Here is a 26,992-nt window from a genome sequence, read left to right on the forward strand (position 1 = left end):
AATCCAATAAAAGCAACAATTCGCATGTTCTGTTATCACTGAGAGTGAGAGTTGGTCGTCTCAAAGAAGGACAGGCAGAACAAGAAGTTGGCAATCAGTGCACAGAATTAGAGTACAATGTATTCTCACAAGACAGCTCTGCTCAAGTGGAACTCTATGCTGAAGGTCCATGTATTAATTTGGGAATTTCAAGACAACTTATCAATATTTCTTTTCAAATCTGCTCATGCCCTATTGGGCTCAAATCTGTCGAGTCCGATATTGAGTACAAGTGTGTTTATGATCTAGATTTGCAACAAAGATATCGGATAACAAACTGTTTTGAGGAAAATGGAACCGTAACGCTGGAAAGAAATAACAACATGTGGATAGAAGTCATAAATACTACGAAACAGGTTACGTTGTTAGCAGTACATTTGACTATTGTGTGCAAAAACCAGTCAACATCAGTCTAAGCAACCCTGACAAACAGTGTGCCTACAATCGAAGTGGTGTCTTGTGTGGAGAATGTGAACCAGGACTCAGTCTTGTATTAGCTACGTCAAACTGTAAAGAATGCTCTGATCTTTACCTTCTTCTACTAATACCATTTGCGCTGGCAGGCATATTGCTAGTTACTTTAATTCTCGTGCTCAACATCACTATAGCAACTGGAACTATTCATGGCCTCATATTTTACGCCAACATAGTAGTTGCTAATAAAGCAATTTTCTTTTCTAGTTTAAACAACTTTTTATCAGTTTTTGTATCTTGACCTGGGAATCGAGACATGCTTTTACGATGGAATGAACTCTCAAGCAAAAGTACTCCTTCAAGTTGTCTTTCCCGCTTACCTGTTTCTTCTTATGTTTCTTATTATCATTTTGAGCAAGTACTTTGACTCATTTGCAAAGCTCCTCTTCAAAAGGAACCCAGTTGCTGCCCTAGGCACTCTCGTTTTATTCTCTTATTCAAAATGTTTACAGTTTATCATTGATGCACTACAAAACAGGGTCTTGGAATATCCTGACGGATCCACCGAGACTGTATGGTTGTTTGACGGCAATGTGCTATACTTCACTCCCAAACACACCCCTCAGTTTGTTGATGCAGCCATAATCCTCATTGCTGGTGGATTGTTCACTGTGCTGCTCTTTTTTGGACAATGGTTTCCGCGCTGTTCTAAGGTTATGAAATGGACCAAAAACACAAAGTACATTGGTTTCATGGACGCATATCATGCTCCATTCACTCCCAAGCATCGCTACTGGGTGGGACTGCTCCTTTTTGCTCTTATTGTTCAGCTTCCATGGCTCCAGACAATTTTCTTCCCATGCTATCATCTGGGGCTGTATCAGTTGGACTGATTGGATGGAAACTACTGAATAATCGTTTGTATAAAAGTAAGTTCTGTGATTCCCTCGAAAATCTCTATCTACTCAACGTTGCTATTCTAGCATTTGGCACCTCCTATGTCAAAGATACAAATAAAGATCAGTCAGCACTAGCCAATATTTCAATGGCTATATCATTCATCATATTTGTGACAACCCTCAGCTACCATTTTTACCAATTCGTACTCAAGAAGAGTAATACATGGCTGAAGATAGAGAACACCATAAGGAACTTAGGAGCAGGTGCTGCAGACATGAGACTCCGACGAGCTAAAAATGCCCGGAAAATGTATCAGCTGGTAGCCGATGAAAACAATGATAATGAATTACTCGAAGCAATAGACAAATATGAACAAAGTGACCCCTTGGACCCACCTTACACTGATGGAGCAATGGAAGAAGCTGACCCTGATCGTTACATCACTCCTCCCATCATCAGACCAGCCACGAGGCCTGACTAGCTGAGACTATCCTACAGAGACAAGCTAGCCCCCCTCACCACAGAGGACTACAGAAGACCAGCCCAAGGTTGTAAATCAATTGTACAGAATGACAACCACAATGCAAGGTTGTTACAACCTGTTTTCCAGGTTGTAACAACCTTTCTGCAACCAAACCACCTTGTAGCAAGCTTGTTACAAGCTTGACATTTCTGTATGGGAGTGCTGACCGTTATCTACCCCTCTCTAGAATATTGATACTTGTAATGCACTCTAGTATAACTCCATGCACCCCAGCTGTCTAATAATGTTTTAAGTACTGTTAAGTGTATATGAGTCACTGTTACAATGATAGCATGTGCATGATGTCGCTTACCTGCTACCATGGTCTGACAGGTTGAGATGGCCCTAGAGGCGCTGTACAACGTGATCCATAACAACGCAGGAGTGGAGACACAGTGCAACGGACATTTTAATCTCCTCTTCTCATTCTTCAGGTTCCAGGGTGCCAAGAAGCTGCAGATGCTCACTCTCAAGGTACACAAAACACGCACTCTGATTGATTTGGGTGTGACTTTACCTCATAATAGTATGAAAATAAAGGTATAGATTACAAAGATGGGGTGGGGCTATTGCTGTGAGCGAAGTTTTGTCCTGATTCGTGAAAAAGGTTTTTGGGGGGGGGGGCGTAATCTACACCGTCTCTTTGTGAGCAGTTTACACGTTATTGTAAGCAAAAATTCAGAGTTTATAGTTCAGAGTTTTGATATGGTTAGGTGAGAATGAGCAGGTTTGATTCTTGGGCTACTAGATCCATTGGCAGCACGTCCAATTTAATGAGGTGGCCTTGAGACGATCTTGCACCCCTAATTTGCGAAAAGGTGGACTCTCGAACATTACCCGCTACAGTGTATACGGTATTATGGCTTGTGTTATCATTCCTTTAAGCCACTCGTGTATGTAGCTTATGTATACATGTATAAGTGTGATATCATGATTATGTAGTGTTTGTATTACGATGCTCGAGTTGTTACCTATACATGTACTGAAGCTATGTCAACTGAAAATTCATTTGCCCGAAAAATTCATTTTCTACAGTATTTGCAGTGTACATAAAACAAATACATAAAACAAAACCTTCTACAGTGAATACCTTCAATGTACATTGTATATCACTATTAGTTATCTATCTAGCGTATAGTATATAGTGTTCAATGCTGAGCTGACAAGTATCGATCATAGACCTCCTCCACAGCAGCTTGTGCATTGTAGTCCTCGTCTCTAACTCTCCTCTTGTACCAGCGAGCCAGGAGGCAGTACAAGATGAATCCAAACAAACTGATGCCTGTCTTCACTCCGAATATGACCAGCGGAGTATTTTAAGTCTAATTCTAACTTTACCTCTATAATATAAAAGATTAAAACAAGTACATTCGTGTAGCCAGTTAGAAGCCCTCTCATTCTGTACGGAGCTTGAGCACAAACTAACTCCAGCATAGCGCAAATGAGTATCATTCGTAGCAAACCGTTTGATATTGAAGTTAAGTACAATATAACAACCATTTGTTTGTTCATTAAGTATTGAGTTAGGCTCAAATGTATAACGAGAAAAGTGATGTTGAGAATGGTATTCACAAAAGACACTAGGCCAATTCTTTTTAGAATACTCGGAAACTTGTTTCTGAATACCGGGTAAATAACGAACTCGTTAATCAAGGTACATATCATTCCGTACCACCAAGTGTTGTAGGTTACCAAGCCAATTAATAGCGAATTACAATAGGTTGAACCTAGTGGATTTATCTTTGCAATCATTCGTGAGTTATTGAGCATAAGAGGGAAGCAGACAAACCATAGTGAAATACTGAGAGTAAACAAACGTAAAATTGTCTTCACATCTTCGACTCTGTAGTGAATGGTCCACCGTATCTCGACTTTCCCAGGTCCATTCTTGAGGGTACGTCTTCCTCCCAGTATGTGAGAGCACTGCAATTGAGGGGAGCTTTGTGCTTGGCTGCAAACTTGAGAACTTGGTAGATGGTTTTTATAGCTTGTGGTGAATTGGGCTCAATAATCAACCATGACTTGGCTAAGATGAAATCCAAAACAAGAATGATACTCATGCATAAAGGTGGTACAATTAACAATAGCTGGGTACTATTTGTGCTGTGAAGCACACTTGTGCAACTCTTCGAGAGACAATAAACGGCAATAAAACTGAGCCACACACCAACAAAAATACTGAAAATGTACCAAGCAATAAATGCAGTGATGCTTGAGGAAGAGGCATCTGGCATCTGGTCCAAACCAAACTGTAGTGAAGTTACAATGGAGGCTACCAACCCCACCATAAAGATGCTACCCCCCAAAGTGAACAAAGTATAGGCTACGTAGTAATTTTGTAAATTCGTGGGGACTAGAAGAAATGCGCTGAAAGCCATTTTTGTGAGAAATAACAGTATCCAACCAATCCGAAGTATTTTGTAGTTTCCAAGTCTTGCGTCTGCTACCCACCCTGATATAACACTTGCCAGCAAGCCAAACAAACAAACAGGAATACCAATCCACCATTTCTGGAAGTTGTGTTCTTTTATATAGCTGGAAAGTATGCTTAATAATGTGAAGTATGCTATGCTTGCCAAAGTAACATTGAACAGGAGAAGAAACGCTCCCTTAGAGTAAAACCATCTTACTTGATAGTGACATTTGCAGCGGTGTCTTGTGTTTGGTAGATTACTTGTAGAATTGAACTGATTCATTTCTCTCGAACTTGCAAATCATATGCACTAAATCAAATGAACCAAACTATTGTTGATGTTCATTCATGCTTAAAAGAAACACATGTCATGTGTGTATATGTAGTACTTCATTATTTTCATGGAAAATGAAAGGTACAGTACAGTAACTGTGCGTGCAGCATGGGCGTTCGTTTTTCTTGCTATTCGTATCTGCTCAGTTAGTAGTTTTCTAGAGCCTAGTAACTTGAATATACTATTACCGTGACACTATCCCGTGATAACATGCAGCTATGAAATATGAAATAGGCAAATTGTGACTTTGCAGGTGACCTAAACTATATAAATATTGATGCACTGGAATTCGTACAGTGAAACGAAGTCTGAATACCATAACACAATAGTGGGTCAACTTGGCGAGGAAATTCGTTTGGCAAATCTTGATAGGATTAATTGTGTTCTTTTGATAGCGCACGTAATCAACAACGCATGCGCAGCAAAATCCCTATTTTATAGAATGTGCATGCAATTGCTATAGCAGCTCGCCATGTTTACCTACTATGTAATTGTAATCGGTGCTTATTATAATTATAATTTATTTTATGGAAATGTCTTGTGTTATTGGATGCCATTGAGTTAATTTGGGGACAAGTTCACCTTTACGTGTGTATATCGCTGCAGTTGGTGTCAAGCGTGACAGGGAACAAGAGTTGTGTGTCCAGCATTGCAGAGTCCAACGTCCTGCAGTACCTCTTACTGGTGCTCTACATGCTTCCCACTTGTAAGTCGCTATACATGACCGTGTAAATATCCGTTGCAGTATATGGGTTTACCTGTTCAACTTTGAGTAAAGGACACTTATAAAGTCACGACTTTGTAGATACATTTTCAAAAGGGTTTACACAATTTCTAATTTATGGGCGGAATTACTGTTCTCCAGATGATTTTTATCCCTATATATGAATCGAACCTATACACAACCACTATACATACAGCGCACTGCTACATGCATGACATAGCTTCTTATAATTATATCGCTTTGTCTTGTGTTGCAGCCCATGCATTGGTGCTGGAAGTGTTCCAAGCCCTCACTTCAAACACTCAGATTGTCAAGGAGAGCATTCAAAAAGGTTGGGCTTGCATTACACACACATTAGCACACACATTACTTGACACAGTGTTTAATTGGTGTGTCCTGTACAGCATGTGCCTCGTTACTGAATGGCTTGTACGTAAACATCATGCCATGCACATTATCTTCCATATTCTAATATAGGTACATGTATACATTTCAGAGATCCATCCGTAAATAGAATACCTGCATTCTGCCGTCATAATAATATGTAACAACAAGAATGCCTTGCCAGGTTGCATGGTTGGGGTTAGTATAGTATTATACACGTACAGAAAACACAGGAAAACTATACTAACTGGTGTACTAATCAAGGCTCCTCTGCCCATACAGGTGCCCTGATTTACCTCCTTCAGTTGTTCTGCAACTCTCAGAACCCGACCGTTCGTGAAGAGACTGCCTCCCTTCTTGCCAAAATGATCACCGACAAATTAGTGGGTCCTAAAGTGAGAATTGTCCTTTCCAAGTTCTTACCTCTAATCTTTATGGACGCTATGAGAGACAACTCTGAGGCCAGCGTTCACATGTTCGAGAGTGAGTAAACACAAAGGATTAAATTTTGAAATGGTGCATATAGTAGCTTTCTAATTATGTAGCAAAGGGTCACGCTCTAGGAAATTGCATTAATGGTTACTTGTACCATAGTTTGAAAACTTGTTTTGTTTGTGAATTTGGGTGTTTTAGTTCTCTTGCTCAATTAAAAGAACCTCTTTGTAACACAAAGGATTAAAGTGTGAAATGGTGGTGTAGCTTCGTTAATTAAGGTCACGCTTTAGTGCATTAACGGTTACTGGTATGTAGGTTGAAAGCCAGGTTGTTTTCTTTGTGTAAAACACACAAAATAAATGCACGCAGTTACTTTCATTATATATTATTCGTTCTCTTGCTCAATTAAAAGAAACTCTTTGTAATTTAATTCAGACAATCAGGAGAATCCGGAGCTGATTTGGAACAACGAGGCCAGAGAGAAAGTGTCAGGAGTAGTGTCTAAAATGAACAAGGAGTGAGTTGAGGGTTTCGGTGGTTTACGTTGTATTTAATTTGACTCTGGTAATGGAGCGTTGTTCACTTCAGTAGAAAACAATTCAGAAGGGTCCCTGATGTGTGATGGATTGTGAATATATGTAGTCACTAGCTAACTTTGAATGGCCATAAACTATTCAAATCCAAAGTAAAAAAGATGCATTCTGTAACTGTATAACGATCTCATGGTATGTTAGTTTGAATAACTTTTTTCCCTATAATAGGTTCTTCCTTAAGCAGAAGGAAGACCCCAACACTCTGTGGAGGTTGCCCGACAATTTTAAGGTGGTCTATTCACAGGTACAAGGAGAGATCATGGTGGGCGGAGTCTTTTTAAGGATATTTATATCGCAGCCTACTTGGGTGAGTGTCAACTGATCGACTAAACGTACTAGATGCTCCTAGCTATTGCTGTTATGCGATTATGTACATATCTGCCTTTACATGTAGCATAATTTTATTGTGTACGTTCTGAGGAAACCAAAGGAGTTTTTGATATCACTACTCGACAAGTTTGGACAGCTCTCACAGTCTGCTCATCCTGATGTGAGTGAATGTTTTATGTGCTAAATGTGTGTGTGTGTTTTATTAGTCACATACTGTTGTTACGGTACATTTGTTGAGGGGTTAGATGTGCAATTATTAAAATGTACGTATAATAAATTTGTTGTTACACCAAAATTCCTTATTCTGCGTTTACACTGTATAACTCCAATTGTCAGACTTACTATCCTAACCCCCCCCCCTCCAGGGAGAGATCCTGGAGATAGTGTCAGAGGCTTGTGTTTGTCTCTTTACTGCCCAACCATCACTAGCGGACCAGGTAAGCTCCTAGAGTGATGGAAGCTAGCCCCTCTTAACGATCACCCGTGCGTGGTGGAAAGGTCAACCATGCATGCATGTACCTTAATTGATAATTATTCTGTAATTATCAGTCCTCTCAATCTATCTCCGGTTCTTGTTCCAGGTTCCACCGCTGGGTCACATTCCCAGGATCCTGGCCCGAATGAAGGCTGACAACGAAGTTATTCCAAAAGCTTGTCTTCAGGTCACACACATACTGGCAGACAGCGAGGTAAAAATACAATACATTCATTTAATACAACTGTACAAGTTCAAACGTACCTGCTACGCGTTATGTAATGTTGCTCACCATTCTCATTTACCTTTGATTTAGTGAAGCACTTTTTCTAAGCTTGCGGGTTGTACAAAATTAATAAATGTGTCAAGCTTGTCTTAGTTTCTCTTTTTCTGTGGTTACTGTACCAGCAAAATAATAATTTAGCTCGATAAGCATCAATTTTTATTTTCTATTGCCTGCAGTATTGAGTTGGTTGTTAAGGTTTCTCTTAACTTTCACAGGTTTGTGTGCGAACGATGTCCAAGTGTGACACAGTGGTTCCGTTGATCTGTGCCATGAAGAAGAGGAAAGACAGTGTACACGTTGCCGCAGAGACCATCAAAAAGCTGTATGACCTCATGATTCCCGAGCTAGTGGTACAGGTATGTGAATCGTATGGAATACTAGGAACTATAATTGATTGACATATTCACATACGTGTTAATAAGTGACTCATCCCTGTTCCACGTACACAGGCCGTGAATGGAGAGTTGATCCCGTTCCTACTGAAGCTGCTTGAGGATCCTCTGTCTGAGTGTGACAAGCCGTCAGCCGCTAAAGCACTCATAGCTGAGTCCCTCAAGAACATGGCTAAAGACCTCGCCAATGGAGAGAGGGTCAGTACATAGCTCAAAACAAAATAGTACCCCACAGATTAATCATAGTTGAACCATAATTATGTATACAGCTAGAGGATGTACCTGTACATGTACATTGTAGCTCTTCTATGACCATTAGTATGAACCGAAACTCAACCTAAATAAGCACATGTGTAGACAAAAATTAATGATGACCGCTCCCTGTAGTAGTATTGCACTGACAATTTGTGTGAATTTGCTTATCATCAATCTTGGTTGCCAGGAAGTTTAACGAATCACATGCTCACCCACCCCCTTCTCCACACACACACACACACACACACACACAACCACAGATATTAGAGATACTGGAAAAATCCCCTGTGTGGTCGGCATACAAAGACCAGAAACATGATCTCTTTCTCACCAACACGACTGTATCTGGTTACCTTACGGGTCCGTCTGGCGTAGCTGGTTATCTCACGGCTGGAACCTCGTCGTCGGCTAACAATGCAAACAGTTCTGCCCCACCCCCACTAGAGCCGCCGGAGGACGCACCCACTGGCGATGATGACGATGATGACTAGCTGTATCTTAGGTTGTTATATAATTGTATTTGAGTTGTGAGTACAAAAACTGCTTTCTATTTTTAAAGTCTGTAATAATTAATAATTGTATCGTGGATTTTGAGGTACATGACATAATACATTTTAATTTTGATTATGGTAAAGATCATGCAGTTGAAAACTGATAATCATGTATGACTGTGAAAGTGTCTCTTTGTGATGTCAGGAGTGCATGAATATTGAGTCATGCACTCCTAGGTCCTGGTGATGTGAACTGTACGTGATTTGGATCTGAGGCAGTTCTTAGTTCAGATCAAAGTTCGCATTAAATTTATGCATGCATGCATATCAGCGTATTCCTCTGGAATGATGGTGCATGGCGCTTATGAATAATCAAACAGCTGCCGGATGAAAACGGATGTACGAAAAACAAGAAGCTGATTTTTCACCCGACAATGTATAGGTCTACCTATGAAATGACATTTGCAATATAATTTATGATCTGTGTCTGATAAATTGCTGTTTGCTCTAGTGTAAATCATTGTTTTTATGTCAGGTAACCTGCATGAACGTATATGCATGATTGTCTTCAGCATATCAAGTCTCTGCATGCATGATGTAAACCACATTGAAAATAATAACCAACACCAACCCATTTTGTTTACGTCCTTTTAATTTAACCATTAGCTACATGCTTATTTTATCTCCAACTGTGTTCCTTAGTTTGAAGAACTGAAGAGATATCATTGAGCAGCTCAGCCAGCCCTATACTTCCTACATACCATTTTAGAAAACTTCCTTATTTGTACACTTTTTCCTCACTTTAGATTGCTTTTTCTATTTTCGACTCAACCCTAATACTAATGTGTCTTGTATAGACAGACGTCTAAGGCTTGACAAATATACAACTGCTATCGGTATAATTATACTTGATATTTCTCTGTGGCTGTTTTAGTTTCATTTTCCAGTATATGTAATTATGTATTAGACGGTACAATTGTAAGCAGGCCGGATAAGTGAATATGCCGGTAATCGAATAGATAAACCACGCCTTGATCCACCCACTTTATTGATAAACAGCAGTGTCACTGGTTGTCTGCGCATGCGCAGAAGATAAGCAAGCATGTCTCCATGGTAACAGCTGCAACGCGCATGCGCATTTTAGGGACACGCCCATTTTCAGAATTAGAAAACTGCCAAGCCGGATAATCGAGGTTCCGGATAATAGGGCCGGATAATCGAGGTTCTACTCTATGAGGTTTGTTTTTTGACCGTTAAGGCCACTCCAAGTGACACTCTGGTTTCTGGTCCTGAATTTTTTCTAATTGCATGCGGGCGGGCGGCTTTTCTCATTATGTCATTATCAATGCATTTGCACTAATTATTATAGCATGTTAGTCTAAGAGTAAAACTGTCTATCACTGACATAAAAATAGAGGTGATTCTGAAATTCCCATGCCTAATTTTCCACGCCAATATAGAACAAAACAAGCCATATAAAGTTGTGATTACACTCACTTATACCACACTTATGTCACCACTCATTAGTCAACAGCTGTAGGATAATTATATTATACAGCCCCAGGCATGCACAGTTTTCTTTTTGTTCAAGAAAGTAAGCAAAGAGAAAAGAGCCATGCTTGACGGTACTAAGACTCAAAGCGACGGCAGAAGCACGGAAGCTGCTCTCCAACAACATGGCTAAGCTTCCATGGGTCCATGGGCGTGGTTTAGTCCAAGAAGAGCTTGCAACTCCAGTAAGGGACGTTGAACGGTCAATGCTTGGACCAAGGAAGCTCGAGCATCTGTAGGAGTCGACGCATTGCTAAACTAGCTCTTTTCTTTGACGGCTGCAAAATCCGACAGTCTTGTTTTTTTTGCAGTCTGCATCGTGGATTGAATTGTTGCTAGGGGGAGGTCCTTTTATAGTGCTGCGATCACGTGGTATAAGTCAGATATGCCACATCTATACTTGGGAGGATATGCACCCCATATATCTAGGTGTGGTATATCCTATATATACATACTTAACGCATTAAAATATTGTAAACCATGTATATACCGTACTCTACCGAGATTACGCCCATCCTAATCCAGGTGGGATGGGCTTAATTTCATTTTATCTAGGTGTTTGCCTCGAAATTAAGCCCACTCATTAAAAAACTATTCTTCTCTGTCTGCGTCTGAGGCATCACCTTATGAATCTCATTATTTTGCAAATGACCTATTTTGTACCGCATGGACCATTCTGCGCATACTCGTTTCGCCATAAAGGCTTAAAAAAAAAAAAAAAAAAAAAAAAAAAAAAAAAAAAAGTTGTTACCATGAAAAAAAAAAAAAAAAAAAAAAAAAATAATGAGATAGAAATCCAATAATGAGATAGAAATCCAAGAATAAAATCTGATGCAGGCGGTGGACCAGAAACCAGAGTATCACTTGGAGTGGCCTAATGGGAGAGGTATTTTGTTTTTCCAAATGCACATATTCACCATTCTTCGCCATGTAGTATATATGCAAACAGTTTGTCAATGGGCACTTATTTTGATGCTTTTTGAGCTTGTATTAACAATCGATGGGATATTAATACTGAAAATTAAAGCAATAACATGACTCTGCTCATGACTATATTTAGTCAAAGTAGTAAACCACTTTGTTCAACATTTACATACGTACATGCACAAGTGCATTGCATGATTGTGCATGCATGTATCTTCATGCATGTGCATATATAGGCCTACTGCAAGAACTATATTTAGTCAAAGTATTAGTGTTTAGCAGCCATCCCTATATGCATGTGCACTGTGTGTCTGTTATGAGACAAACTAACTCTACGAGCGGAGGCAGCCCTCTGGTATCAAGGAATGGCTGCAAGTGCAAGTACAGAGTGAGGTGGTTCTATTCCAAGGGAGCATTTCTTGTTCTGGTCTGGAATATGCTGTTGACCATAGCCTGTGTGTCAGTGTCTCATATATTCCGTAAACGACATGATGTCAATATTGTAATTTCAAAATGGCTATTTGCTATCCCACTTGTGTTCGGTGTTTTTGGAGCTGTTTTCTCAGGATGGCTAGCCGACGCTAAGCTGGGAAACTACAGAGTGATGAAATACAGTTTTGTACTGTTGTTTCTTATAGCTTTGCTTTTTAGTGTCGTCACCCTAGTTCCTGGTATTGCTCATTACGTGTATGTTGTGAGTGTCTTGTACTGCATAGGTGGGAGTCTCTCTATAGTAGCTGTGGTAGCATGCTTTGTTACCTTATTACAGCTTGGCCTGGATCAGATGCCTGATGCTTCATCTTCCAATATCACTAGTTTTATTGCCTGGTTTGCATTCAATATCTATGCTGGTTTTTGGATCCCAAACGTTTCCAATTTGCCCATTATATCTGGTGCTTTGTGTAGCAGTCAAATACCATACTGGGTTGTCCAACTTTACAGTTTGCTGCCACCTTTGTGTATGAGTGCTGTTCTTATTCTTGATTTTCTCCTTGCTAAGAAATGGCTTATAATTGAGCCAAAGTCACCTCAGTCTCTAACAACCATCTACCGTGTTCTCAAGTTTGCAGCCAAGCACAAGGCTCCCCTCAATCGCAGTGCTTTCACATATTGGGAGGAAAACGTACCTTCAAGAATGGACCTGGGAAAGTCAAGATATGGTGGACCATTCACTACAGAGCAAGTTGAAGATGTGAAGACTATCCTACGTTTGTTACCCCTCTGCTTAACGCTATGGCTTCTTGGGTGCTCACTTGCAATATTCCATCCGCTAAACTATAATGTTTATCCTCCAGATTGGAATTGTTATGTTTCAAGGCTTCTGTCCTTGTTCACATATCACAATTTGTGGTGTGGTATGGTTTGGACTGTCTTTTATGAATTTGTTCTATACCCAGTGATTTGTAACAAGCTTCCCAGCATCCTTAGAAGAATTGAGATAATTTCTCTCTTCAATATGACTCTCAGTATTGTGTTTCTATTCTGCAACTACTACAAACCAATTTCGATGATTTCGATGCAATCAAGTATGTTACAATCGTCTTAGCTTCAATTTCTAGAGGTTTGCTCACAATGTTGCTTGCTAGTACCATGCTGGAGTTAATTTGTGCTCAAGCTCCATACAACATGAGAGGATTGTTTGGAGGGCGTTTGGTGCTGGTGTTGTTCTCATCTTTTATTATTGGCTATTGCTTTCCATTGAACGTCAGACTCACAATATATGAGGTTATTGTTAGAGTAGGCATCAGTCTGCTTGGATTTTTTATCTATGCACAGAACTTATGTTGGTATAGATGTACAGGTGATTCACTGCAAACAGCTTGCACACACACGTACACACAAAAAAGCGTGCTATATAAACAGTTTTAGTATGCTCACCGCACTTCTTTTTTTTTTCATCAGTCTTGCAATTTATCATTGGACACCTTTGAGTATGTTTGAGCTTGTATTAACGATCGACGGCATGTACAAATACTGAAACTGCAATAACCCTTTCAGGGAAGATAGTTGCTATGATTATAGGTGTGTCGCACTGCATGCAAGAATAATATAATTTCACTCAGTATTACAATACAATAATAATAGAAACTTAGATTTTGCTCTACTAATTACAGTATACATTTAGCAGCCATCCCTACATGACTGTGTGTGTGTGTGTGTGTGTGACTGTCTGCATGTTATATAAGACAAACTATAACTCTACGAACGAAGACAGCCCTCACAGTGAGGTGGTTCTATTCCAAAGGAGCATTTCTCCTTCTGGTCTGGATTCTGCTGTTGACTATAGCCTGTTCCTCAGTGCTTGGTATATCCCCCTGGTGTCAATGTTATAATTTCGAAATGGCTACCTGCATGCTACTGGTTTGTTAGGAGCTGCATGTTTTCTCAGGATGGCTAGCTGACGCTAAACTACTTGGGAACTACAGAGTAATGAAATACAGTTGTTAATGTTTGCTTTCTAGTCACCTGCACCCTAGTTCCTGGCGTTGCTCAATATACGTGAATGTCTTGTATTGCATAGGTGCATGGGAGTCTCTTTATCGTAGCAGGAGTAGCATGTTTTGTTACCTCACTATACAACTCGGCCTGGATCATATCCAAAACTTTAAGTATGCTGCAAAATCATCAACAACAATTACTGCAAAGGAAAAAATCGCATAATTATGCCATATACATGTATACATGACTTGTAGTCATGGCAATGTCAATGGAATACGAATGTAATTACTTATGAAGCTCTTGGAAAGGCTTACTATAATTATTGTGGTAGAAAAAAACAAATTTGCCATAATTATTTTGAGAAGGTATATACCATCAACTTGGGTATTTCCGAAAAAAACCTGTGGCCGTTTGGTAACTGCTTTACAAAGCCATAATCATCAATAAACTAAGCTAAAACATAATTATACCGTATAGCAGGTAATTTTATTGTGTAGGTTCTGAGGAAACCAAAGGAGTTTCTGATATCACTACTCGACAAGTTTGGACAGCTCTCACAGTCTGCTCATCCTGATGTGAGTGAATATTTTATGTGCTAACTGTGTGTGTGTTTTATAGTAAAAATTAGTCACATACTGTTGTTACGGTACATTTGTTGAGGGGTTAATTAGAAAAGATGTGCAATTATTTAAAATGTACGTATAATAAATTTGTTGTTACACCAAAATTCCATTCAAATTTATTCTGCATTTACACTGTATAACTCCAATTGTCAGACTTACTACCTAACCCCCCCCCCCTCCAGGGAGAGATCCTGGAGACAGTGACAGAGGCTTGTGTTTGTCTCTTTACTGCCCAACCGTCACTAGCGGACCAGGTAAGCTCCTAGAGTGATGAAAGCTAGCCCCTCTTAACGATCACCCGTGCGTGGTGGAAAGGTCAACCATGCATGCATGTACCATTAATTGATAATTATTCTGTAATTATCAGTCCTCTCAATCTATCTCGTTCTTGTTCCAGGTTCCACCGCTGGGTCACATTCCCAGTATCCTGGCCCGAATGAAGGCTGACAACGAAGGTATTCCAAAAGCTTGTCTTCAGGTCACACACATATACTGGCGGACAGCGAGGTAAAAATACAATACATTCATAATACAACTGTACAAGTGTCAAATTAATAGGGTCAAACGTACCTGCTACATGTTACGTAATGTTGCTCACCATTCTCATTTACCTTTGATTTAGTGAAGCACTTTTCTATCTAAGTTTGCGAGTTGCACAAAATTAATGAATGTGTCAAGCTTGTCTTAGTTTCTCTTTTTCTGTGGTTACTGTACCAGCAAAATAATAATTTAGCTCGATAAGCATCAATTTTTATTTTCTATTGCCAGTATTGAGTTGGTTGTTACGGTTTCTCTTAACTTTCACAGGTTTGTGTGCGAACGATGTTCAAGTGTGACACAGTGGTTCCGTTGATCTGTGCCATGAAGAAGAGGAAAGACAGTGTACACGTTGCTGCAGAGACCATCAAAAAGCTATATGACCTCATGATTCCCGAGCTAGTGGTACAGGTACGTGAATCGTATGGAATACTAGGAACTATAATTGATTGACATATTCACATACGTGTTAATAAGTGACTCATCCCTATTCCACGTACATAGGCTGTGAATGGAGAGTTGATCCCATTCCTACTGAAGCTGCTTGAGGATCCTCTGTCTGAGTGTGACAAGCCGTCAGCCACTAAAGCACTCATAGCTGAGTCCCTCAAGAACATGGCTAAAGACCTCGCCAATGGAGAGAGGGTCAGTACATAGCTCAAAACAAAATAGTACCCCACAGATTAATCATAGTTAAACCATAATTATGTATACAGCTTGAGGATGTACCTGTACATGTACATTGTAGCTCTTCTATGATCATTAGTATGAACCGAAACTCAACCTAAATAAGCACATGTGTAGACAAAAATTAATGATGATCGCTCCCTATAGTATTGCACTGACAATTTGTGTGAATTTGCTTATCATCAATCTTGGTTGCCAGGAAGTTTAACGAATCACACGCTCACCCACCCCCTTCTCCACACACACACACACACACACACACACACACACACACACACACACACACACACAACCACAGATATTAGAGATACTGGAAAAATCCCCTGTGTGGTCGGCGTACAAAGACCAGAAACATGATCTCTTTCTCACCAACACGACTGTATCTGGTTACCTTACAGGTCCGTCTGGCATAGCTGGTTACCTCACGGCTGGAAGCTCATCGTCGGCTAACAATGCAAACAGTTCTGCCCCACCCCCACTAGAGCCGCCGGAGGACACACCAGCTGGCGATGATGACGATGATGACTAGCTGTATCTTAGGTTGTTATATAATTATATTTGAGTTGTGAGTACAAAAACTGCTTTCTATTTTTAAAGTCTGTAATAATTAATAATTGTATCGTGGATTTTGAGGTACATGACATAATACATTTTAATTTTGATTATGGTAAAGATCATGCAGTTGAAAACTGATAATCATGTATGACTGTGAAAGTGTCTGGGAGAGGTAGTTTGTTTTACCATTCTTCACCATGTAGTATATATGCAAACAGTTTGTCCATGGGCACTTATTTTGATGATTTTGAGCTTGTATTAACAATCGATGGGATATTAATACTGAAAATTAAAGCAATAACATGACTCTGATCATGACTATATTTAGTCAAAGTAGTAAACCACTTCGTTCAACATTTACATACGTACATGCACAAGTGAATTGCATGATTGTTCATGCATGTATCTTCATGCATGTGCATATACATAGGCCTACTGCAAGAACTATATTTAGTATTAGTGTTTAGCAGCCATCCCTATATACATGTGCACTGTGTGTCTGTTATGAGACAAACTAACTCTACGAGCGGAGGCAGCCCTCTGGTATCAAGGAATGGCTGTTGCAAGTACAGAGTGAGGTGGTTCTATTCCAAGGGAGCACTTCTTGTTCTGGTCTGGAATATGCTGTTGACCATAGCCTGTAGGTCAGGGTCTCATATATTCCATAAACGACATGATGTCAATTTTGTAGTTTCAAAATGGCTATTTGCTATCCCTATTGTGTTCGGTGTTTTTGGAGCTGTTTTCTCAGGATGGTTAGCTGACGCTAAGCTGGGAAACTACGGAATGATGAAATACAGTTTTGTACTGTTGTTTCTTATAAGTTTGCTTTCTAGTGTCATCACCCTAGTTCCTGGCATTGCTCATTACGTGTATGTTGTGAGTGTCATGTACTGCATAGGTGGGAGTCTCTCTATAGTAGCTGTGGTAGCATGCTTTGTTACCTTATTACAGCTTGGCCTGGATCAGATGCCTGATGCTTCATCTTCCAATATCACTAGTTTTATTGCCTGGTTTGTATTCAATATCTATGCTGGTATTTGGATCTCAAACGTTTCCAATTTGCCCATTATATCTGGTGCTTTGTGTAGCAGTCAAATGCCATACTGGGTTGTCCAACTTTACAGTTTGCTGCTACCTTTGTGTATGAGTGTTGTTCTTATTCTTGATTTTCTCCTTGCTAAGAAATGGCTTATAATTGAGCCAAAGTTACCTCAGTCTCTAACAACCATCTACCGTGTTCTCAAGTTTGCAGCCAAGCACAAGGCTCCCCTCAATCGCAGTGCTCTCACATATTGGGAGGAAAACGTACCTTCAAGAATGGACCTGGGAAAGTCAAGATATGGTGGACCATTCACTACAGAGCAAGTTGAAGATGTGAAGACCATCCTACGTTTGTTACCCCTCTGTTTAACACTATGGCTTCTTGGGTGCTCACTTGCAATATTCCATCCACCACATGAAACATTGTATCTTCCCGATGTGAATAGTTATGTTTCAGAGCTTCTGGCCTTAATCACATACAACTCTTGGTGGTGTGGTATGGTTTGGACGGTCTTTTATGAATTTGTTCTATACCCTGTGATTCGTAACAGGCTTCCCAGCATTCTTAGAAAAATCGGAATCATTTCTTTCTTAATCACGGCTCTCAACATTGTGTTTGTAATTCTAGGACTAGTCCACTACTATCACAGTGATTTAATGGTAGTTCATTATGTCATTGTGATATTATATTCAGTTTCTCAAGGTTTGTTCATAATGTTGCTTGCTAGTGCCATGCTGCAGTTAGTTTGTGCTCAGGCTCCATACAACATGAGAGGAATGTTTGGAGGGTGTATAACACTTTCGTTGATGTTACCTTCGATCATCAGCTATTCTTTACCATTTAAATTCACATTAACAATACTATATGGGATTAAAGCCGCTGTCAGTCTGCTTGGATTCATCGTGTACTGCCTCCTGGCTCGCTGGTACAAAAGGAGAGTTAGAGACGAGGACTACAATGTACAAGCTGTTGTGGAGGAGGTATATGATCGATACTTGTCAGCTCAACATTGACTAAATTTTGTTCTGTTACGACTGCATGATACGTTTTATCCTCTGTCTTTTTGTCGCTCATACATCTTCAGAACAATTATACGTAAATGAGTGAACTATATACATGTAGCATTGTGTTTGGGTGTGTTGGTATGTGTACTGGCGTGGTGTGTTGTGATCTATCTTGATCTACCCTGTTCTATCCTGATGTGTTTTGTTATGTATTTATCACACTATTGTTGTGTGATCACTTTTGTTATGATTATCATGCACCTTTCGTTTCTGGATTGTTCTGGACTATTCTCGATTATTCTCTTATTCTCGATCAGCCCCCTGGGACTTAACTCTTATAAATAGCATTACCTTTTTCAATTGTTGTTGTTGCTGATACCATGTACTTATTGTGAATTTACTTATGAAGTAAAAAATGTTTATTGGCAGTCAATCTCTGAACTTGAAACAATAGCAATAAATAGTCTAGCCTGTCTAGCTATATACTGTTTTGCATGGTTGCAAGAAGAATCCAACAGGCTGTTTTGCACACATAATTAGTTAAATTATTCTCTAATACAGTCATGCAATTTATCATTGGACATCTTTGATTATCTTTGAGCTTGTATTAACGATCAATGCATGTACAAATACGCTCATAGCAACATGATTATTATGGCCATTTGGGAGAAATCTGTTGAAGTTCCACCATGCACTATAACTATGTTGACTTATTGTACGAACCACTCCATGCATGGGCACTGTATGAATAGATTCACTCAGGTGTGTCTCTGAGCACTGGATATGATGAAGAATAGATTCACTCAGGATCGTTGCCACCAATAGATATTGTCTTTTATGAATTTGTTCTATACCCTGTGATTCGTAACAGGCTTCCCAGCATTCTTAGAAAAATCGGAATCATTTCTTTCTTAATCACGGCTCTCAACATTGTGTTTGTAATTCTAGGACTAGTCCACTACTATCACAGTGATTTAATGGCAGTTCATTATGTCATTGTGATATTATATTCAGTTTCTCAAGGTATGTTCATAATGTTGCTTGCTAGTGCCGTGCTGCAGTTAGTTTGTGCTCAGGCTCCATACAACATGAGAGGAATGTTTGGAGGGTGTATAACACTTTCGTTGATGTTACCTTCGATTATCAGCTATTCTTTACCATTTAAATTCACATTACCAATACTATATGGGATTAAAGCCGCTGTCAGTCTGCTTGGATTCATCGTGTACTGCCTCCTGGCTCGCTGGTACAAGAGGAGAGTTAGAGACAAGGACTACAATGTACAAGCTGTTGTGGAGGAGGTGTATAATCGATACTTGTTAGCTCAACATTGACTAAATTTTGTTCTGTTACGACTGCATGATATGTTTTATCCTCTGTCTTTTTGTCGATCATACATCTTCAGAACAATTATACGTAAATGAGTGAACTATATACATGTAGCATTGTGTTTGGGTGTGTTGGTATGTGTACTGGCGTGGTGTGTTGTGATCTATCTTGATCTACCCTATTCTATCCTGATGTGTTTTGTTATGTATTTATCACACCATTGTTGTGTGATCACTTTTGTTATGATTATTATGCACCTTTCGTTTCTGGATTGTTCTGGACTATTCTCGATTATTCTCTTATTCACGATCAGCCCCCTGGGACCTGACTCTTATAAATAGCATTACCTTTTTCAATTGTTGTTGTTGCTGATACCATGTACTTATTGTGCATTTACCTTGTTACTTACGAAGTAAAAAATGTTTATTGGCAGTCAATCTCTGAACTTGAAACAATAGCAATAAATAGTCTAGCCTGTCTAGCTATATACTCTTTTGCATGGTTGCAAGAAGAATCCAACAGGCTGTTTTTTGCACATATAATTAGTTAAATCATTCTCTAATACAGTCATGCAATTTATCATTGGACACCTTTGATTATCATTGAGCTTGTATTAACGATCAATGCATGTACAAATACTGAAACTACGCTCATAGCAACATGATTATTATGGCCATTTGGGAGAAATCTGTTGAAGTTCCACCATGCACTATAACTATGTTGACTTATTGTACGAACCACTCCATGGCACTGACTGTATGAATAGATTCACTCAGGTGTGTCTCTGAGCACTGGATATGATGAAGAATAGATTCACTCAGGATCGTTGCCACCAATAGATATTGCGCAACCGTCCCTATAATTAGATATATCTGTGTGTGTGTGTGTGTGTCTGTGTCTGTTATGAGACAAACTAACTCTATACGAACGAAGGCAGCCCTCTGGTATCAAGGAATGGCTGCTAGTATATGAATTTACCAGTTCAACTTTTGAGTGAAGGACACTTATAAAGTCATGACTTTGTAGATATATACATTTTCAAAAGGGTTGTATGCAATCACTAATTTATGGGCAAAAGTACTGTCTTCCGTCTTTTTTCACTGATTTTTATCCCCATGAATCGAGCCTGTACACAACCACTGTATACATACAGCGTGCATGCATGACATGGCTTCTTATAATTATATCGCTTTGTCTTGTGTTGCAGCCCATGAATTGGTACTGGAAGTGTTCCAAGCCCTCACTTCAAACACTCAGATTGTCAAGGAGAGCATTCAAAAAGGTTGGGCTTGCATATTACACACACATAAGCACACACATTAATTAATTGACACAGTGTTTAATTGGTGTGTCCTGTACAGCATGTGCCTTGTTACTGAATGGCTTGTACGTATCATTGGCATGCACATTATCTTCCATATTCTACTAATATATGTACATGTATATACATTTCAGAGATCCATCCGTAAATAGAATACCTGCGATCTGCCATCGTAACAAGAATGCCTTGCCTGGTTGCATGGTTGGGGTTAGTATAGTAATATACACGTACAGAAAACACAGATACTAACTGGTGTACTACTCAAGGCTCCTCTGCCCATACAGGTGCCCTGATTTACCTCCTTCAGTTGTTCTGCAACTCTCAGAACCCGACCGTTCGTGAAGAGACTGCCTCCCTTCTTGCCAAGATGATTACTGACAAATTGGTGGGTCCTAAAGTGAGAATTGTCCTCTCCAAGTTCTTACCTCTAATCTTCATGGACGCCATGCGAGACAACTCTGAGGCCAGCGTTCACATGTTCGAGAGTGAGTAAACACAAAAGATTAAACTGTGAATTGGTGCATGGTAGCTTCCTAATTAAGTACCAAAGGGTCACGCTCTTGGAAATTGCATTAACAGTTACTGGTATGTTGTGAATTTAGGTGTTTTAGTTCTCTTGCTCAATTAAAAGAACCTCTTTGTAACACAAAGGATTAAAGTGTAAAATGGTCGTGTAGCTTCGTTAATTAAGGTCACGCTTTAGTGCATTAACGGTTACTGGTATGTAGGTTGAAAAACCAGGTTGTTATGTTTGTGTCAAACACACAAAATGAATGTACGCAGTTACTTTCATTATATATTATTCTTTCTCTTGTTCCATTGAAAGAAATTCTTTGTAATTTCAGACAATCAGGAGAACCCGGAGCTAATTTGGAACGACGAGGCCAGAGAGAAAGTGTCGGGAGTAGTGTCTAAAATGAATAAGGAATGAGTTGAGAGTTTCGGTGGTTTACGTTGTATTTAATTTGACTCAGGTAATGGAGCGTTGTTCACTTCAGTAGAAAACAATTCAGAAGTTTCCCTGATGTGTGAATATATGTAGTCACTAGCTAACTTTGAATGGCCATAAACTATTCAAATTCAAAGTAAAAAAGATGCATTCTGTAACTGTATAACGATCTCATGGTATGTTAGTTTAAATAACTTTTTTCCCTATAATAGGTTCTTCCTCAAGCAGAAGGAAGACCCCGACACTCTGTGGAGGTTGCCCGACAATTTGAGGTGGTCTATTCACAGGTACAAGGGGAGATCATGGTGGGCGGAGTCTTCTTAAGGATATTTATATCGCAGCCTACTTGGGTGAGTGTCCACTGATCGACTAAACGTACTAGATGTTCCTAGCTATTGCTGTTATGAATTGTATGATTATGTACGTATCTGCCTTTACATGTAGCATAATTTTATTGTGTAGGTTCTGAGGAAACCAAAGGAGTTTCTGATATCACTACTCGACAAGTTTGGACAACTCTCACAGTCTGCTCATCCTGATGTGAGTGAATATTTTATGTGCTAAATGTGTTTGTGTGTTTTATAGTAAAAATTAGTCACATATATCTACTGTTGTTACGGTACTTTTGTTGAGGGGTTAATTAGAAAAGATGTGCAATTATTAAAATGTACGTATAATAAATTTGTTGTTACACCAAAATTCCGTTCAAATTTATTCTGCATTTACACTGTATAACTCCAATTGTTAGACTTACTATCCTAACCCCCCCCCCCCTCCAGGGAGAGATCCTGGAGACAGTGACAGAGGCTTGTGTTTGTCTCTTTACTGCCCAACCATCACTAGCGGACCAGGTAAGCTCCTAGAGTGATGGAAGCTAGCCCCTCTTAACGATCACCCGTGCGTGGTGGAAAGGTCAACCATGCATGCATGTACCATAACAAATTAATTGATAATTATTCTGTAATTATCAGTCCTCTCAATCTATCTCCAGTTCTTGTTCCAGGTTCCACCGCTGGGTCACATTCCCAGGATCCTGGCCCGAATGAAGGCTGACAACGAAGTTATTCCAAAAGCTTGTCTTCAGGTCACACACATACTGGCGGACAGCGAGGTAAAAATACAATACATTCATAATACAACTGTACAAGTAATAAGAGTCAAACGTACCTGCTACACGTTATGTAATGTTGCTCACCATTCTCATTTACCTTTGATTTAGTGAAGCACTTTTTCTATCTAAGCTTGCGGGTTGTACAAAATTAATGAATGTGTCAAGCTTGTCTTAGTTTCTCTTTTTCTGTGGTTACTGTACCAGTAAAATAATAATTTAGCTCGATAAGCATCCATTTTTATTTTCTATTGCCAGTATTGAGTTGGTTGTTAAGGTTAACTTTTACAGGTTTGTGTGCGAACGATGTCCAAGTGTGACACAGTGGTTCCGTTGATCTGTGCCATGAAGAAGAGGAAAGACAGTGTACACGTTGCCGCAGAGACCATCAAAAAGCTGTATGACCTCATGATTCCCGAGCTAGTGGTACAGGTATGTGAATGTATGGAATACTAGGAACTATAATTGATTGACATATTCACATACGTGTTAATAAGTGACTCCTCCCTGTTCCACGTACACAGGCCGTGAATGGAGAGTTGATTCCGTTCCTACTGAAGCTGCTTGAGGATCCTCTGTCTGAGTGTGACAAGCCGTCAGCTGCTAAAGCACTCATAGCTGAGTCACTCAAGAACATGGCTAAAGACCTCGCCAATGGAGAGAGGGTCAGTATAGCTCAAAACAAAATAGTACCCCACAGATTAATCATAGTTGAACCATAATTATGTATTATACAGCTTGAGGATGTACCTGTACATGTACATTGTAGCTCTTCTATGATCATTAGTATGAACCAAAACTCAACCTAAATAAGCAAATGTGTAGACGATGATGATTAATTAATGATGACCGCTCCCTGTAGTAGTATTGCACTGACAATTTGTGTGAATTTGCTTATCATCAATCTTGTTTGCCAGGAAGTTTAACGAATCACACGCTCACCCACCCCCTTCTCCACACACACACCCACAACCACAGATATTAGAGATACTGGAAAAATCCCCTGTGTGGTCGGCGTACAAAGACCAGAAACATGATCTCTTTCTTACCAACACGACTGTATCTGGTTACCTTACGGGTCCGTCTGGCGTAGCTGGTTACCTCACGGCTGGAAGCTCATCGTCGGCTAACAATGCAAACAGTTCTGCCCCACCCCCACTAGAGCCGCCGGAGGACACACCCACTGGCGATGATGACGATGATGACTAGCTGTATCTTAGGTTGTTATATAATTGTATTTGAGTTGTGAGTACAAAAACTGCTTTCTATTTTTAAAGTCTGTAATAATTAATAATTGTATCGTGGATTTTGAGGTACATGACATAATACATTTTAATTTTGATTATGGTAAAGATCATACAGTTGAAAACTGATAATCATGTATGACTGTGTGAAAGTGTCGCTTTGTGATGTCAGGAGTGCATGAATATTGAGTCATGCACTCCTAGGTCCTGGTGATGTGAACTGTACGTGATTTGGATCTGAGGCAGCTCTTAGTTTAGATCAAAGTTCGCATTAAATTTATGCATGCATGCATATCGGCGTATTCCTCTGGAATGATGGTGCATGGCGCTTATGAATAATCAAACAGCTGCCGGATGAAAACGGATGTACGAAAAACAAGAAGCTGATTTTTCACCCGACAATGTATAGGTCTACTTATGAACAACATTATAATTAAAAATGATAGTCCATGCAATTTTAAGAAAAATTTGGCATATGACATTTGCAATATAATTATGATCTGTGTCTGATAAATTGCATAATATTCTGTTGAAGTTCCACCATGCTCTAGTGTAAATCATTGTTTTTATGTCGGGTAACCTGCATGAACGTATATGCATGATTGTCTTCAGCATATCAAGTCTCTGCTGCTCATACTGCATGCATGATGTAAACCACATTGAAAATAATAACCAACACAACCCATTTTGTTTACGTCCTTTTAATTTAACCATTAGATCTAGCTACATGCTTATTTTAACTCCAACTGTGTTCCTTAGTTTGAAGAACTGAAGAGATATCATTGAGCGGCTCAGCCAGCCCTATACTTCCTCCCATTTTAGCCTTATTTGTACATTTTCTTCCCCAAATCGTATACATTTAGATCGCTTTTTTCTATTTTTGACTCAACCCTAATACTAGACGTCTAAGGCTTGACAAATACAAGTGCTATACGGTATAATTATACTTGATATTTCTCTGTGGCTGTTTTAGTTTCATTTTCCAGTATATATATAATTATGTATTAGATGGTACAATTATATTAACTGTATGAATGTGGTATGAGGTTTGTTTTGACCGTTAATGGGAGAGGTATTTTGTTTTTCCAAATGCACATATTCACCATTCTTCGCCATGTAGTATATATGCAAACAGTTTGTCAATGGGCACTTATTTTGATGCTTTTTGAGCTTGTATATTTCAATCAATGGGATATTAATACTGAAAATTAAAGCAATAACATGACTCTGCTCATGACTATATTTAGTCAAAGTAGTAAACCACTTCGTTCAACATTTACATACGTACATGCACAAGTGCATTGCATGATTGTGCATGCATGTATCTTCATGCATATCCATATATATAGGCCTACTGCAAGAACTATATTTAGTATTAGTGTTTAGCAGCCATCCCTATATACATGTGCACTGTGTGTCTGTTATGAGACAAACTAACTCTACGAGCGGAGGCAGCCCTCTGGTATCAAGGAATGGTTGTTGCAAGTACAGAGTGAGGTGGTTCTATTCCAAGGGAGCATTTCTTGTTCTGGTCTGGAATATGCTGTTGACCATAGCCTGTATGTCAGGGTCTAAAATATTCCGTAAACGACACGATGTCAATTTTGTAATTTCAGAATGGCAACTTGCTATCCCTATTGTGTTCAGTTTTTTTGGAGCTGTTTTCTCAGGATGGTTAGCTGACGCTAAGCTGGGGAACTACAGAGTGATGAAATACAGTTTTGTACTGTTGTTTCTTATAAGTTTGCTTTCTAGTACCGTCACCCTAGTTCCTGGCATTGCTCATTACGTGTATGTTGTGAGTGTCTTGTACTGCATAGGCGGGAGTCTCTCTATAGTAGCTGTGGTAGCATGCTTTGTTACATTATTACAGCTTGGCCTGGATCAGATGCCTGATGCTTCATCTTCCAATATCACTAGTTTTATTGCCTGGTTTGTATTCAATATGTATGCTGGTGTTTGGATCTCAAACGTTTCCAATTTGCCCATTATATCTGGTGCTTTGTGTAGCAGTCAAATGCCATACTGGGTTGTCCAACTTTACAGTTTGCTGCCACCTTTGTGTATGAGTGCTGTTCTTATTCTTGACTTTCTCCTAGCTAAGAAATGGCTTATAATTGAGCCAAAGTCACCTCAGTCTCTAACAACCATCTACCGTGTTCTCAAGTTTGCAGCCAAGCACAAGGCTCCCCTCAATCGCAGTGCTCTCACATATTGGGAGGAAAACGTACCTTCAAGAATGGACCTGGGAAAGTCAAGATACGGTGGACCATTCACTACAGAGCAAGTTGAAGATGTGAAGACCATCCTACGTTTGTTACCCTTATGTTTAACACTATGGCTTCTTGGGTGCTCACTTGCAATATTCCGTCCACCACATGAATCATTGTATCTCCCCGATGTGAATAGTATATATGTTTCAGAGCTTCTGGCCTTAATCACATACAACTCTTGGTGGTGTGGTATGGTTTGGACGGTCTTTTATGAATTTATTCTATACCCTGTGATTCGTAATAGGCTTCCCAGCATTCTTAGAAAAATCGGAATCATTTCTTTCTTAATCACGGTTCTCAACATTGTGTTTGTAATTCTAGGACTAGTCCACTACTATCACAGTGATTTAGTGGCAGTTCATTATGTCATTGTGATATTACATTCAGTTTCTCAAGGTTTGTTCATGATGTTGCT

The 26,992-nt window shown here is 39.5% G+C and overlaps 2 protein-coding genes, 1 long non-coding RNA gene and 1 pseudogene across 3 annotated transcripts; all 4 read left to right on the forward strand.

Annotated features, from left to right (window-relative positions):
* Positions 1 to 2,201: 2,201 nt before the first annotated feature.
* On the forward strand, positions 2,202 to 24,402 carry LOC135337811 (dnaJ homolog subfamily C member 13-like; annotated as a pseudogene).
* On the forward strand, positions 6,950 to 14,762 carry LOC135337814 (uncharacterized). The gene is made up of 3 exons (XR_010395322.1): positions 6,950 to 7,066; positions 14,400 to 14,477; positions 14,708 to 14,762. It is a non-coding gene; the product is annotated as an uncharacterized LOC135337814 (long non-coding RNA).
* LOC135337808 (dnaJ homolog subfamily C member 13-like) lies at positions 7,193 to 9,121 on the forward strand. Its single transcript, XM_064533799.1, has 6 exons — positions 7,193 to 7,249; positions 7,455 to 7,526; positions 7,671 to 7,778; positions 8,066 to 8,206; positions 8,300 to 8,440; positions 8,758 to 9,121. Exons 3-6 carry the CDS (start codon positions 7,710 to 7,712, stop codon positions 8,986 to 8,988), a joined length of 582 nt encoding a protein of 193 aa, XP_064389869.1. The 5' UTR covers positions 7,193 to 7,249; positions 7,455 to 7,526; positions 7,671 to 7,709; the 3' UTR covers positions 8,989 to 9,121.
* Positions 14,978 to 16,445, forward strand: LOC135337809 (dnaJ homolog subfamily C member 13-like). Its single transcript, XM_064533800.1, has 4 exons — positions 14,978 to 15,032; positions 15,333 to 15,473; positions 15,567 to 15,707; positions 16,048 to 16,445. The coding sequence occupies exons 2-4, from the start codon at positions 15,348 to 15,350 to the stop codon at positions 16,276 to 16,278; spliced, it is 498 nt and encodes a 165-aa protein (XP_064389870.1). The 5' UTR covers positions 14,978 to 15,032; positions 15,333 to 15,347; the 3' UTR covers positions 16,279 to 16,445.
* Positions 24,403 to 26,992: the final 2,590 nt, after the last annotated feature.

The sequence above is a fragment of the Halichondria panicea genome, chromosome 6 (genome assembly GCF_963675165.1).
Source record: "Halichondria panicea chromosome 6, odHalPani1.1, whole genome shotgun sequence".
In the NCBI taxonomy this organism is placed as follows: Eukaryota; Metazoa; Porifera; class Demospongiae; order Suberitida; family Halichondriidae; genus Halichondria; species Halichondria panicea.

Coding starts and splice junctions, on each gene's coding strand:
- LOC135337809 (XM_064533800.1), top strand. CDS start 15,348: ATGTTCAAGTGTGACACAGTGGTTCCGTTGATCTGTGCCATGAAGAAG. Junction 15,474..15,566: donor TTCCCGAGCTAGTGGTACAG/GTACGTGAATCG, acceptor CCACGTACATAG/GCTGTGAATGGAGAGTTGAT. Junction 15,708..16,047: donor ACCTCGCCAATGGAGAGAGG/GTCAGTACATAG, acceptor ACACAACCACAG/ATATTAGAGATACTGGAAAA.
- LOC135337808 (XM_064533799.1), top strand. CDS start 7,710: ATGAAGGCTGACAACGAAGTTATTCCAAAAGCTTGTCTTCAGGTCACA. Junction 8,207..8,299: donor TTCCCGAGCTAGTGGTACAG/GTATGTGAATCG, acceptor CCACGTACACAG/GCCGTGAATGGAGAGTTGAT. Junction 8,441..8,757: donor ACCTCGCCAATGGAGAGAGG/GTCAGTACATAG, acceptor ACACAACCACAG/ATATTAGAGATACTGGAAAA.